The 15099-nt window shown below is 35.6% G+C and overlaps 1 protein-coding gene across 4 annotated transcripts in view; it reads right to left on the bottom strand.

Moving 5' to 3' along the window:
- The window catches only part of UBE2Q2 (ubiquitin conjugating enzyme E2 Q2), a 70484-nt gene that overhangs the window by 36808 nt on the left and 18577 nt on the right, over positions 1–15099 (bottom strand). For all 4 annotated transcript variants that reach the window (XM_060293951.2, XM_030874876.2, XM_060293952.1 and 1 more), the window contains 5 exons: positions 10431–10487; positions 7448–7588; positions 4570–4654; positions 3163–3223; positions 2317–2407 (listed from right to left, as the gene is read on the bottom strand). In XM_060293951.2, the coding sequence (XP_060149934.1) occupies positions 2317–2407; positions 3163–3223; positions 4570–4654; positions 7448–7588; positions 10431–10487 (435 nt within the window). The remainder of the gene's footprint in view (positions 1–2316; positions 2408–3162; positions 3224–4569; positions 4655–7447; positions 7589–10430; positions 10488–15099) is intronic.

Below are 15099 nucleotides of genomic sequence, written 5' to 3'. Positions count from 1 at the left end.
TCTTTCTGAGTCATACTTGCTAATCCTCCAAAGTCTATGAATCCCGATACTAGTAACTTGGCAATTGAGTTTAAGATCCTCTTAGTAAGGTCAGTTAGCTCAAGGCAATCACATTCTTCCCAGGCCTCTCAAGAAATACTTCAACCCTAGCAAAGGCCCTTCTTTCTGATATCAGGAACCATGGTTCAGAAACAAATCCAACAGAATTTCAGCCATTTACCTCCCAGATCATCCCCTCCCTGAAGTTCTACCTAAAGCAGGAAAATATAATGAAAACGCTATCTGCAGTCACAAAACCTTCAGTTTCCTGGTCAAGATTTCAGATTCCCTTAAAAGATATCTCTGAAAGACGAAGTAAGGGGGGAGGGGCCCACATCAGTCTTCAAAGATATTGATAAGGTTCTTTTTCTTAAGCTTGGTGTTGGGCCTATGGGAATATGATTTAATATGATTGCTTAGATTTCAGGTTAAAAATATTTTGCATGTATTTTTTAAAAAGATACATTCTTAGGGTTTTTCTTCACCATATGCATCAGTAAAAATACAGTCACTAGCAATTTCAGTAAATATATACCAGATTCACTCTCTAGGAAGACAACCCAGTTGATAGCCACAATAATTTCTACAATAACAAAGCTGTGGGAAAACAATGACATTTGACATTTGGGCTATTTGAAGAAAGTTCAATCATAAATGAGGATATAAGCCCAAACAAGAATATACACACACAAAAGCTAAGTAAGCAGCTTTCAGAAAATTACCCTTTTTGCAAGTATAAAAGTATCCTTTCATGTCTTTTGTTTTCTTCCTTCAAAACATCTCATATCCATCTATTCTCACCTATTCCTACCACTACCAACCTTCATTGCTCTTTGCTCAGATTAAAATCAAAGTCCCCAACTAGTCTCCCAGAAATCTACTCTATCCTATCTACTCTGATGCTGAAGGCATACTAATTCTTCTTTAAAAATAAAATAAAAAGCCTAACAGATCAATCATGCCCCTGCCTAAAAACCTCTGTTGGCTTTTTACTGCATTAAGGTAAGCTCCCAGACTCTTCATCATGATCTCCAAAGTCCTACAGTTTCCCTCACAGATTTCTCCCCAGAAAGACTACAGGCTCTTGAAGAACAGGGATTATTTAGATGCCCCATGTCCTCAAGCCTTCTATAGCACCTAGTGCATTGAAGTCCACCTAACTGAAATGGGGGGAAAAAAAAAGTTTACCTGCAAGACAACTGTTACACAATTTTTTCTCAATTTCAAAGAACAGGTCAAAAAGAAGCTCCAAATAATTAAAATATAACCCCTTAGAAACACTTCCTACTTTTTTTAAACAAAGATTTAAAACCACTACATTTTACGTAGATTCCATTGCTTTAACCTTTATTTTTTAGCATCTTTTAAAAACAAATATAACACATAAATTTAGAAAAGTGCATAAAATATAAAGGTACACCATTACAAACTAGCATGAAATAGTATCCATGCAACTACCACCCTGGTCAAGAAACAGACTACAGTCAATAAACAAGAAGCCCCCATGTGTCCCTTTCAGCTCACAACTCCCTCCCCGCTTAGCCAGATGTACTTGCTATCCTAAACTGTATGGTAATCACATCTTCGTTTCTCTTGATAGTTTTATTGCCCAAGTATGAATCCATAAATATTTCTCATTTTTGTCCCACTAAGAAGCCTTTTTAGAATAATTTTTTCCTAACTCCTCCCCGTCCTGCTCCCCGACAAAACTTTTAATACCACAGACATACTGTGTATCTATTTATGTATTGTGGCCCTTTGAAGGGCTACAGACTATTGTAATATTTAAGACTTTTTCACTCCAAGGACCAATTTTCACCCCATTCGGGGGAATACTGCCTCCGATGAGAAGGCATGCTTAAATAATATAATTCAGTTTTACCTATTTTTGAGCTGTACTAATGAAATGGTACAAAACATGTTTTGGGAATATGGTTTCTTTTGCTCAACACTGTGTTTAAGATTCATCTATCTTGTTGCACATAGCTCTATTCCGTTTTATGAATACCACAGTGCTCCATTCTATTGGAACAGACACTTGGGTTATTTTTATTTGAGGCTATTATAAACAATGCTGCTTTGAACATTCTTGTGTTTGTCTCCTGGTGCATCTAAGTACTCATTTCTTGCAGGTTATATATCTAGGAGGAGAATTCCTGGACCACAGGATATGAGTATCTTCTACTTTACCAAGTTATACCAAATGGTTTTCCAAAGCAATTGTACAAATATACGTTGCCATTAGAAGCATATGGAGTCCCCTTACAATTTTCTTACCTTAAAAGAGAAGTTAAGCAAAATATATTCTATGCCTTCTTTTTCTTTTAAGATCTGAAGATCACTGTGCAAAGGACTATCAGGATCAACCCTAAGAGAATTACAAAACAAAAAACAGTTCAAACAAAAAGTCAGATTTTTTTTCTCACTAAACTCAAAAATGAACCATTCCAAGAGCTAAAACAGAGCCCCTAGGGTAAATTCCAAACAGAGAAGGTCTAAAGCTGCTCTATGGTTCCTGGAAAAACAAATTAACTATAGCCTCCAACGCCTTGGGATTAAATGTCCAAAAAGAGATCACAGTATTCTACACCTACTCTCCTAAGGGCATGCAAAGTTAGCAGTTATTCTAAAGGAAAGGGTCATATGTACATAATCTTCTCAAGAAAGTCTGCTTCTCTCAAACTGTATTATTAGACAAGGGGTTCAAGGAGAGAAATTTACCATGGACAAGACCAGAAAAAGTGAAATCACTAAAAAAATCTAAATTTGTCTACAACTGTTCTATATATTCAGGCCCTACTCAAATTTCTTATTTCAAATATAAACTGGTTGTCACAGTCAATCTCATCAAGTTATTTATACACTTTTGTTTGTATAGTTCCTAACTGTCTCATTAACTCCATGAAACACTTTTTCCCACAGCTGGCTCTTCTTTTTCTCCTCCTTCTTTCTCACTTTACTTATTAAGCCCAAGAAACAACTCATTTTAACAACCTAAGAACTATTTCTACAGAAACAGTAAGTAAAAGCCACAGTAAATAGGTATCAAATTAAGGGGGAAAAAAATCTCCACTGTGATAGTCTACCATTAAAAAGAGTGGATTAGCATAAAAAAGCACTTACTTCTGCAGTTTAACATGCCAGTCATATAAACTGTCATTTATGAGTTCCACTGAATAAATCCCTGTAAAGGTATAGGGCATGTTAGTTACTCTTCATTTGATCTTATAACTATTGCTCTGGTGTAAATATATACACTAAATAGCCAACAAAAGCTACGAATTTTGCCATTAAAACATGGAACAACTAAGCTGCATTATAAATATTTTGGTGCTGGAGCTGAGTATCTTATACCGTTAACAGATGAACAACTAAAGCCATCAATGAAGAGGATTTTTGGGGTTGAAAAACTGTTTACCATTAATTGTAAGAGGAAAAAGAAGCTTATGCAAAATCATATGTACTTAAGACTTTTCTCCTATGCATATATGCAAACAGTTCTATTAAAATGGAATCCCTCTACATACAGTTTTATAATCTTTCTTCAACTTTTTGGGACATCTTTCCATTAGAATATAAAAATTTACTGTCAATCTTTTTAATAACTGTAGTAATTTATTTTATGGATAAGCCATAACTTAATTCCACCATATAGCTGGTTATTAATTTAATTTTTTGCTACTACAAATAATGCAGTAACAAACAAGTGATGACTGAACATTTTAAGGTAAACCAGTATTCAAATATTTAACTTTATTATGTTTCTACACACAAACTTTTAGATTTCTTATAAGAGGAACTGTTAGGACACCAAAACTTCTAACAACCTCAGAAACAAATTTGACTTATCTTGGACTCTATAAAGTAGGGGGGTTTTTTTGCTTGTTTGTTTTTAAGTAAGCTCTAATGATTTAGACTTGATCACTCTGAAAAATTCTTAATGGATCATAATGCTACCTTTTCAAACAAACTAAAGTTTGGCTCTTTCTCTTATTCAATACTGTTAGACTCTCTGCAATAATCTGAGGGAATTTTATTTCAATTAGAGAGATTCCATAATATTTAAGCCTTATTGGGTAAGAAAGAACTCTTAAGTCAAACTATAAATTTTTAAAAGTAATACCATTAACTACAATAAGAGTTGATTATGTTGTTTTCAAAAAAAGGAAAAAAGAACATAAAAATCAACTTGACAACAGTTCTCTGTTCATACAATAAACATATACTCATTTATTTTCCAAAGCATATATTTCTTGTACCTTTCCCAGAAGATAAAAATCATGAGTTAATCCCCATCAGCAAGAAGATAAAAAATTATGTGTCCATAAAAACATTTTTAAAAATCCAAACAAGTGAACTCATCCTATTTTACCCCGTCTTTTGGTAACTTGATTAAATTTGTGTTTCACATTCCTAAAATAAAGTTAATAAACATTTCTGTTTCTGTCCAGTTATACTGTAAGAAATGAAGTTACTATCTGAAAATTTAAAAGGGCATAAGGACAACAGCAGAGATCCAGAGGTCCTTACCTGTTTTATAACTCTGTGATCTGTATATGTCCCTGAGCTCTTTCATAAGTCTATCTGAAGCTTGTACAGACCCAGACACTGCACCCTGAAACATAAAATTTGCTGTTTACCAGGATCTACTGATTTAAATAACTAAAGATTTAAGGTATCTGAACCTGAAATAAACGTTTACAATGATATCGTAAAAATGGATCACCACTCAACATTTTAAGAAGTCAAAAAAGTTAAGTTCAATTAAATCAATGATCATGAAGTTTCAGTAGGAATATAAATTTGGGGCAGGTCTGATTCATTTACTATTTGTCATCTGAAAAAAAATAAATAAACAGCTAACCTATGTTCAGATCACCATGGCCACTCCAATAGCCTAGAACTAATAAGGGTCTATTTCAAATTCCATCAATTAAAAAAAAATTTATTAATTTTTTTCTTCTTTACGATTTTATTTGGGGTGGGCAGTTTTAGGTTCACAGCAAAATTGAGAGGAAGGTACAGAGATTCCCCATATAGCTGCCCCCCACAGTGCATAGTCTCCCTCATTATCAGCATCCTTCGGAGGTACATTTCTTACAACTGATCAACCTATTTGGACACATCATTACTCCTGAAGTCCATAATTTACCTTAAGGTACCTTTACCTTTTGGTGCTGTACATTCTATGGATTTGGATAATGACAAGTATCCGCCCATCATAATAACATAGAAAGTATTTTCATTGCCCTAAAAGTCCTCCATGCTCCGCCTATTCATCCCACCCCCCACCCCGAAACCCCTGGCAACCACGGATCTTTTTACTGTCTCCATAGTTTTGCCTTTTTCAGAATGTCATATAGTTGAAAACACAGTCTGCAGCCTTTTCAGATTGGCTTCTTTCACCTAGTAATATGGATTTAAGGTTCCTCCATGTCTATGTCCTGTCCTTGACAGCTCATTATTTTTTTTTTTTTTTTTTTTTTTTAGCAGGGACTAATATTCCACTGCCTGGATGTACTATAGTTTATTTATCCATTTTCCTACTGCTTCCAAGTTTTGGCAATTATGAACAAAGCTGCTATAAACATCTACATGCAGGTTTTTGTGTGGACATAACTTTTCAATTCATTTGGGCAAATACCAAGGAGCTCAATTGCTGGATTGTATGATAAGAGTATGTTTAGTTTTGAAAGAATCTGTCAGACAGTCTTCTAAAGTGGCTGTGCCATTTTGCGTTCCCATCAGCGATTAGAAAAGTTTCCTGTCGCTCCACATCCTCACCAGCATTTGGTGTTTTCAGTGTTCCAGATTTTGGGCATTCTAATAGATGTGTAGTAGCTCCATGCATTTTTGGAAATACTAGAAGACCCTCAATGTGATACATTAACTAAAGCAGGTCCCTTAATCAGACTATAAGAATCTTATACTAACTACCTAGTTTACATATTAAGAAATTGAGAAACAACATGTCCACATATATGCAACTGGTTTCAGTTCTTTTCAGTGTTCCACCTTCTCTGAAGATGAAAATGCACCAGTATCTTATCCTAAGACTGAATATGAATGGAACTATTTATCGTAAGACAAAAACATTTAGAATGTCTTCTGAATTAAAAAAACCTGACCTTGTAAAATTTTAAATGTTGCACCTTCAAAAGTTGCACTACACTTTGAGGTGGGGTAGAAAATCAGGTTTACAAAAGAAATCAAATGGGAAGGCATATAAACGTTAAAAGACTTTGCTTAGTTTGTCATGTGATAGTGTTCAATAATTTGTAGTTGTTTTGACTATAACACACAAACTGGAAGCAATCACAAGATACAGAAAGTATCGTAAATATCTTTAACTTAGATACTACAAGCTTTTTTAAAAAAAAATAATCAAGATAAGGACTTGGCTAAATTTCTTTGCTCTCTAAAGAAAGATTTGCCAATTACATTAATACAGTAAATAGGACTGAAGAAGTGAGAGTAATCTACCTGTTTACAACACTTGTCATCTCCTTGCATAACAATTCATTCCCTGTGTTTGAGAACCTATGCTCAGGACAAAAGAACTGGTTCTCAGATTTCATGGGTTTGATAAATAGCTCTAAAACAAAGGCAGTAAGTAAATAATAAGTATTGAGATGGATAGCTAGACTTTAGTTTGATATTTCCCTACTCTGGGCATTTTATATACATCGTTCTCATTTATTATTTACAGGAATCATCTAAATGGTACATAATGTCCACATTATAGAATTGAGGAAAATGAAGCCACACAGCTGTGTTTGTCACCATGCTGCTTCACATAAAAGATGTTAAGTCAAAAGAAAAAATTACTTTTGGTTCAGTCAGGGCAGGACAAACCAGATGGCAGCTTCATGAAGAAGAAAGAATTTGAATCATACTTTGTACGAGAGACTGAATTTAAATTTGCACATCCCACAGGAGAAAGGTAAGGAGAGAAAACAGGATAAACAAGTTGGAAAGTCAATGATTTCAGATGAACGGGGTAGAAAGTGCCTATCAATAGATGAGAAATGTTGTGGGTGGGGGTGGGAAACTAGGGCAACAAAACATATGGCTGAATCTACAACCAAGGCAGGGATGGAGGGGGGTGGCTTTGATTGGTATCTTATTGAATTGCCCTGTATTTATATTATTCCTATACAGCTGACTCTTGAACAACACAGGTTTGAACTGCGTGGATCCACTTACATGCAGATTTTTTCAATACGTACGACACAATCTGCAGTTAGTTGAATCCTCGGATGTGGAACCGTGGATATGCAAGGCTGGCTGTAAAGCTATAAGTGGATTTCGGTGCAAGGTCAGCACCCCTAACCCCAGCATTGTTCAAGGGTCAACCGTAATTACTTAACCACAAAAGTCCAGGTTCTATACATTTACACATACTTACATTTAGATGGTCTTGCCTTTGAGTCTTCCTAATTTTCTCTAATATTGCCAAATTTTCTTTTTCAATTCCTTCATCCTCTGACTTTTTCCCACTAATAGGCTCTTCTTCCTTCATTTCATAATGATCTAAGTCTTCTATATCCTAAAAAAATTTAAAAATTTAGCTTATTCAAGCTCATGTCAAAAGCTAAATTATTCCTGACTCAGAGAACAAAGAGAATACATGTATCCTAAAAAAGCCTTCACATTCCATTCAAAAGGTTCTCTCCTTTTATATACTATACTTTAAAGCTAGAATCTGAGTAAAGCATATTTAATAGTTTTACAAAGCCATAACTACTACCAAATGAGCCATCTTAAATTGCTTTAAATCTCCTATTAAAGGGAACTTTTGCAACAGTTTAGCATGAGGTACCAAGAACCATAACTCGACTTCTAGAAATCTATTAGATTCAGTTTAGAAATTAGTCTAAAATGTGAACACAGATTTAGGCATAAAGATGCCTATTTCAACTTTATAACCACAAAAACAAAATCTTCATGTGCAAAATATCAGAACAGTTAACTTAATTCAATGGAATACCGGAAGACCATTAAAATGCCAACACAGCATAATGGTTTCTTCTGTATCAATAATGAAATGAAAAACACAGAATACAAAAATGAATATATAGAATCTTAGTTATGCCAAAATAAGCACAGAAAAAAAGAATAGGAGGACACATACTGAAATACTAATAATTATCAATAGAGACATTTAGTGCTTTTCCTTTTCCAAGTTTTCTGTAGTGAGCACCTACTGATTTTTATAATTAGGAAAAAAGTTAGAAAAAGAATTTGAGTATCGCTAAGCCAACATCTTTAATCACTACAACATTCTTCTCCCTCCCTTCCCTTAGCATCAGCTCTTACAAATTTAAAAATTCTGCATAGATTTGTATAATAAATCCTAACCTTTTTCTATTACCTTTCTTCTAACTTTACCTCAATCATCAAAATCTCTAAAGAAGTAGTTTATACTTTATCTCCACTTTATCAAGCAGACTAATTCACTGTGATTTCTAGACCAGGTTAATAATTTAGACCACTTTCGTCCAGACTCAATGGTCTTTTTCTTGGACTGCCATCTCTTCAGCTCCTATTACATTCCTTTCTTATTCATACCGTGTCTATGACTGCATGCTTCATGGAGCTCCCTCCCCCTGGTTTGCACCTTTCAGCTACAATTTTCTGTCGTACACTTGTTTTCTTCAGAGTTCTCACAAATACCCTTGGCCTGTACCTCCTCCTCCTCCTCCTCCAACTTCAACCTCAGTCATGTTCTAATCCACAAAATTTCTCCACTTGAGTATTAATCAACACAGAATTCATCATTATCATCTTTACAAAACAATATTCACTGTACACTATTCTCTGCTTAAGGCCTTACCAACAATCATACCAAATATAAACATATTTGTCTCTAATTCAAGACTTAGCCATCTGCCTTTTCTAGCCAAACTTGCTTTCCAAGACTCCAATACAGCAATGTCCTTCTCCCAAAAGGACAGCGTCCAATGCACCCAAACACACCATGCCCAGGGTTGTTCTGGGCCTTTTTACCACATTATTTTAGTTGCCTAGGATATCTTTTCACCTATCCTAATTTGACATCTCCAAAGTCCATCCCACCTTTCTAGATTTCCCTAAATGCTGCTGTCCTTTCTTCATATTATCTTGTGAGGGGAAAAAAGAAAGGTACATAAACTCTTTGAGTACAATGTCTACTTTATTGTACATTGGACCCATGGTAAAGGTTTAATTTTTCTTTTTTTCTTTTTTATTTATTTTTGGCTGTGTTGGGTCTTTGTTGCTGTGCACGGGCTTTCTCTAGTTGCGGCAAGTGGGGCTACTCTACGTTGAGGTGCACAGACTTCTCATTGTTGTGGCTTCTCTTGTTGCAAAGCACGGGCTCTAGGTGTGCGGGCTTCAGTAGTTGTGGCACGTGGGCTCAGCAGTTGTGGCTCACGGGCTCTAGAGAGCAGGTTCAGTATGTGTGGCGCACGGGCTTAGTTGCCCTGCGGCATGTGAGACCTTCCCAGACCAGGGCTCGAACCCACGTCCCCCTGCAATGGAGGGCAGATTCCTAACCACTGTACCACCAGGGAAGTCCCAGTTTAATGTTTTCTTGCAGTTTATTCCTAAGTTAAACTGCATGAAAACATTTAAAAAAAAAATCTATCCCCCCAAAAATCATTCTAACTGGACAATGTTAAGAACTATTTTACTTCCAGACTCACAAAACAAACCAACAACTACTTTAGTTCTAAGGCATTCTAAGAAGTGTATTTTAGATTTAAGGTAATAACCTAAATTAATTCTAAGATCCAAACAGAAAAATGTTTTAAAACCAAGACTGTGGAACTCAAATCCCTTGTATCAGGTCAATGTAGAGACACAGATTCTTCATTATGAAGTTTGAATTTAAATGCAAAGACTCAGAGCCTGAAAACGTCTAAAATTTTATCAATGGCTGGCAACTAAACTGACTTAAGCTCAGTGTCTTTGGAATTTCCTCTTTGATATTCTTAGATGATTTTTCAACATGAGATAGTTTTCATTACTTCGAGTGAATAGTCACTGAAATGTGGTCAAATTCTCCTTTTATTCAAACACAAAAATTCTGAAACTTCGTAGTTCCTATTCTTAAACCAAATCAGGTTAAGTACTGATTACTATTAAATGTAAATATAATTTTAGTGCTAAATGTTAAGAGCTCTTATTTTCCATGAAATAAAATCCAAGGACATCAGATAAGAAATTTGCTAAAAAGTATACGATGAATTAGAGGTAAAGCCAGATTTTAGAAATTGTATTAAATTACAAATTCAATGTGCTTCTCATTATTCCACATTAACAATGGTTTATAAAGGAGATTAGAAAATTAATAAAATGTTCAAAAGTGAAGATAGTTATGAAATGTTATTCTTATATAAAATACCTACTTCAGCCATCTCTTCCTCTTCCTCCTCTTCTGAAGTCACTTCTTCTGCTGTCCCATTCTGCAAAGAGAAAAGAGTTTGCCAGGACTACACAGAATAAGTAAGCAAACACTGAGTACTTCAGAAGATTTTAGGGACAAAGTATCAATCATCTGTCACTGCAGTTCCACTAAGAGCTTATTAAAGTTGAAACATTTACTTTTAAATTCAGCTTTGATTTGACAAATAATATGTATCAGCTTTTTAAGAAGAAGCAATTTTGAAAAATTCAACTTAATAGATGCCTTAGAAATTAAGAAAGGCAATTAGTCAAATATAAAGCAAAACAGAAAAAAAATTTAAACATATTCTAATTTAAAGTCAGAAAACATTTTACACATATAGCTACGTGTATAAGGCTAATGGCTTCTTTTGCTTAAAATACCCCAGACGATGGGTTTCTTAAAATATCTACCTTTTTAGCTTTGAAAAGCCTGAATCTTTCCATAAATTCTACTGGCTTACATTTTAAAAGGTCAAATGTGTTACACAGGCATAGACACTGTACAAAACTAAAAGTTACAAAGTGATCACCATTTCACTAAGGAGCTATTTTTCTTTTTTTTTTTTTTAAACAACATGTCATTTACCACAATATTTCTGTATAAGACACAATTTAACACTCATTCACAACGAATCTGACGAGGTTTCAAGAAGGGCCTTCATACCTAGTTTTGTCAGAGTTCATAAAGACAAGCTTCCTGGACCACAGCACAGTTCTCTACGACACAATATATAAAAATTTAGTAGGATTTTTTTCCCCTAGAAATTCTTGCTGTATTTGTTCCAACTACAGCTGGTAAGGATCACACTCATATAGGACGCCAACCTTGCTGGCCTCTTAGTGTGTCAGAACCAGAGAGAAAAGACCATTTTTTAATGTAACTCAATGCAGCAGCAAAATTTCTTAACAGATTTATCTCTCCCTTTTACTCAGGAGTTGTAAAAGTCCACCTGCCAGCACGTCCCCATTCACGTGCCACAGGCAGAGCACAGCTGTGCAAAACCAGAAAGGGGAGGCCATAGCACAGAAGACTGACAATTGCTGAGGACACTCATAACAACTGATACTGATCAATGGTATACCTCATCTATAAATGAGTAGATAACCAAGCATCACCAGATATTTGAAGAAAACTAGCAATCTGAAAGAAAGGCACCAAGTTGAACAAGCAGAAAAAGTGACCTGAAGCATTATTAATGAAGGCAATAAAACAGAATTTAAAAATCTAATAATTGGAATCTTTAGCAGTAATTGAGAAGATACTGCATCCACAAAACCTAACAAGATTATTATGTAAAGAACAAGAAAGTTCTGGAAAATCAAAAAGATCTCCCCTCAAAGAAAAAAAAACTCAGAGGGGCCAGAGAGAACAATGGACCTAAATGAACAAAATATTTATGACTGAAGAAGACAACCAAACTGTGACATTCCCCTAAAATGTGGAGAAAAAGGAGGTGGGAGACGGGGAGAAGGTGATTAAAATAAGAGAAGAGTTAGGGAAATGGAAAGAGGAATACAGAGATCCAATATTCATCCATCATTCATGCAGAAGATGAGGGAAAGGGACAAATGTTGCCAACCTAAAGAAGGACTTCATAATAGCAAGTGGCTCTGAATGCCCCAAAGGAATGTTGGAAATTAAAACCCCATACTTCACAGTTAAAGAAAAAAACCATGCCGACTTCCAGAAAGAAAAAATATAAAGAGCTAAGAATCAGACAGGCATCAGCCTTTTCATCTGTAACAACAAATACCAGAAGAAAAAAGTGTAAAGAACTTGGAAGAGACTCAATTATGAACTTAGAATTTGATATCTAGTTCTATCAGGATGGGAGCCATACCTGTGTTTGTTCAGCACTGGATCCTCAACATTTACATAGAGTACATAGAGTGCTTTACACAGAGTCAAATAAATATTTGTTAAATGAATAATAAAAACAGACACAGTATTCAAGGAACACTCTTCATACACATCCCCACAAATCCTTTCTAGAAAAAAAGACATTATTCAGGGATATAGTTCAGAAAGGGGCAACCATGGAATACAAGAAACAGCAATAAGCGGAGACAACAGCAACATCAATGGTTAAGTCTAAGCAATTGCTGCTAATGCAGCTGAAAGGTTACAGGCCATATTCTCTGACCACAGTGAAAAACGAAAAACCCCAAAGCTGTCTGAGAATCTCTAAAAACATTTTTTTCTAAATAATTCTTGAATTTAAGAAGAAATGGACCCTCATGCCCCAGTAATCCACTCTTAAATACATGCCCAGAGACATACTTGCACGGGTGTACCATGTACTACAGACAAGAATGATCATGGTAGCACTGTTCCTAATAGAAAACTGGAATTAACCCAAATGTCAGTAAACAGTCAAACGGATAAGTATGTTATGGTACATTCAAACAATGGAATAAATACAGCAATGTAAAAGAACTACAGCTACACACAATATAAATGAATATACTCACAATGGTGAGCAAAGACAAACATGAAAGACTACATAGTATAACTTAATATGAAGCTCAAAAAACAGGCAACACTAAACCATATTGTTCAGGGTTGCATATATGAGTGATAAGACTAGAGAAAAGTAAGGAGAGGATTAGCATACAAGGGAATGATAATCTGAAAGGAGCCTGCAGAAGATTCTGCAGTGCTAGCAATGTTCTATTTCTTCACCTGGGTGGTGGCTAGGTGGTATAGTTGTCAGGTATTCATCATAACTTTTATACTAAACTTATGTCTATATGCTTTCAATACATATTATTTCGAACTTTTTCTTGTAAAATATAAGAGTGATACGAACAAGAGATGGAATCAAACTACTTAGAAAACACAAACTATTTAGAAAATAAGTATACTAAATTTTAAAACCTGTGCAATAAAGTCAAACAGCACTCGGAAAAAAACAAACACCCTTACATGTTTGATAAAAAAGCACTTTAAATCATATTGATCCAGTAAACTAAAAACGTAAAAGGAGACATTATTAAGACTGGACTGAAAAATAAAAACATTCAATTTAACAAATAAAACTAAGGGCCAGTTCTTTCAATAGACCATTATAATAAAACAGACAAGCCTCTGACAAGTAATCAAGGAAACTTCAGGATTATAACCACAGATGAAGATGATGCAAAAAGTGAATACTCTGCACATCTTTCCAAGAGCTTCAAATGTATAGATGAAGTTACCAATTTTTTAGAACCTAAAATTACTAAAACTGACAGAAGAAATGGAAAATCTAAATAGACTAATACACAGAAGAGAAAAATGGATCAGGTTCAGATCTTTGTTTAAATCAGGCTTTCTCAACCTTGGAACTATTGATATTTGGGGCCAAATAATTCTTTGCTGTGGGGAACTGTCCTGACATTGCAGGATGTTTAGTAACATCCTGTCTACCCACAAAAAGCCAACAGCACACTCCTCCAACCCGGCCAGCTATGACAATCCAAAATATAGCCAGATACTTCCAAATGCCCCATGGGAGGCAAAACTGCCCCCAGTTGAAAATTACAACTGTCCTAGATCTTAGGAAAAAAACAAAGGCTTGGGGCTTCCCTGGTGGCACAGTGGTTGAGAGTCCACCTGCCGATGCAGGGGACACGGGTTCGTGCCCCGGTCCAGGAGGATCCCACATGCCACGGAGAGGCTGGGCCCGTGAGCCATGGCCGCTGGGCCTGTGCGTCCAGAGCCTGTGTGTCAGGAGCCTGTGCTCCGCAACGGGAGAGGCCACAACAGTGAGAGGCCCGCGTTCTGCAAAAAAACCAAAAACAAACAAACAAAAAAACACAAAGCTTCCCAAGTCATGAGACTGCTTATACCCTGATACCAAAATGAAGCAAGAAGAGCTTAAAGGGAAACAGACTATATTACAATCTCAGTTAAAGTATAAAAATCCAAAAATAAAGTATCACATCTATTGTGTTCCACCCCCAACTACCAACCTATGTAGGCGCCGAACGTTTATTATGGGAATGCAAGGATGACTCAAAATTAGGAAATTTCTTCATGTAATTCACAAGTTATATCTTGTGAATGGAATTAAATGCAGTCGTGAAAAACAAGGTAGATCTATATGTACTATGTCCACGATATATTAAGTTAAAAACCTAGGTTGCAAATATTCTAAAGAAGCAGATTGAACATAAAATATATTCTTCTCCCATCTCTTTCCTGAGGCTCCACTAGAATTACAATGAAGACATACGATGAAGAATAAACACTGTACAAACACATAATGGTAACAAAAAATAAAAGGGGGCTACCAGCAGAAAAAAGAATTCACTCATGCTAGAAGATGACAGTGAATGGAAGAATGGTAATTAATGGAGCAAACAAGTAAAGCCATAGGGTAGGGGATAATCAGGTGGCTAATTTGTCCCACAGCACCCTGGAGAGGCTCTAGACTCAGACACCAGGTACATTTCGACAGCAGGAGTGATGGATAGGATTGAAAATGTAGATTAACTGAAAGCCTATATACAGAACAAACTGTCCAGCCACCAAAACACACTGCTCTCCTTAAGCAAAACTCAGGCATACATATCTACCTCAAGCAAGAGATTATAAGGTTTCATGTCCAGAGAAACCAAATAGTTCCAGCCATCATTTATGATTAT

The sequence above is a fragment of the Globicephala melas genome, chromosome 2, assembly GCF_963455315.2.
Source record: "Globicephala melas chromosome 2, mGloMel1.2, whole genome shotgun sequence".
Taxonomy (NCBI): Eukaryota; Metazoa; Chordata; class Mammalia; order Artiodactyla; family Delphinidae; genus Globicephala; species Globicephala melas.
The sequence above is the reverse complement of the archived record's forward strand: the minus strand, read 5'-3'. Positions and strand labels throughout refer to the sequence as shown.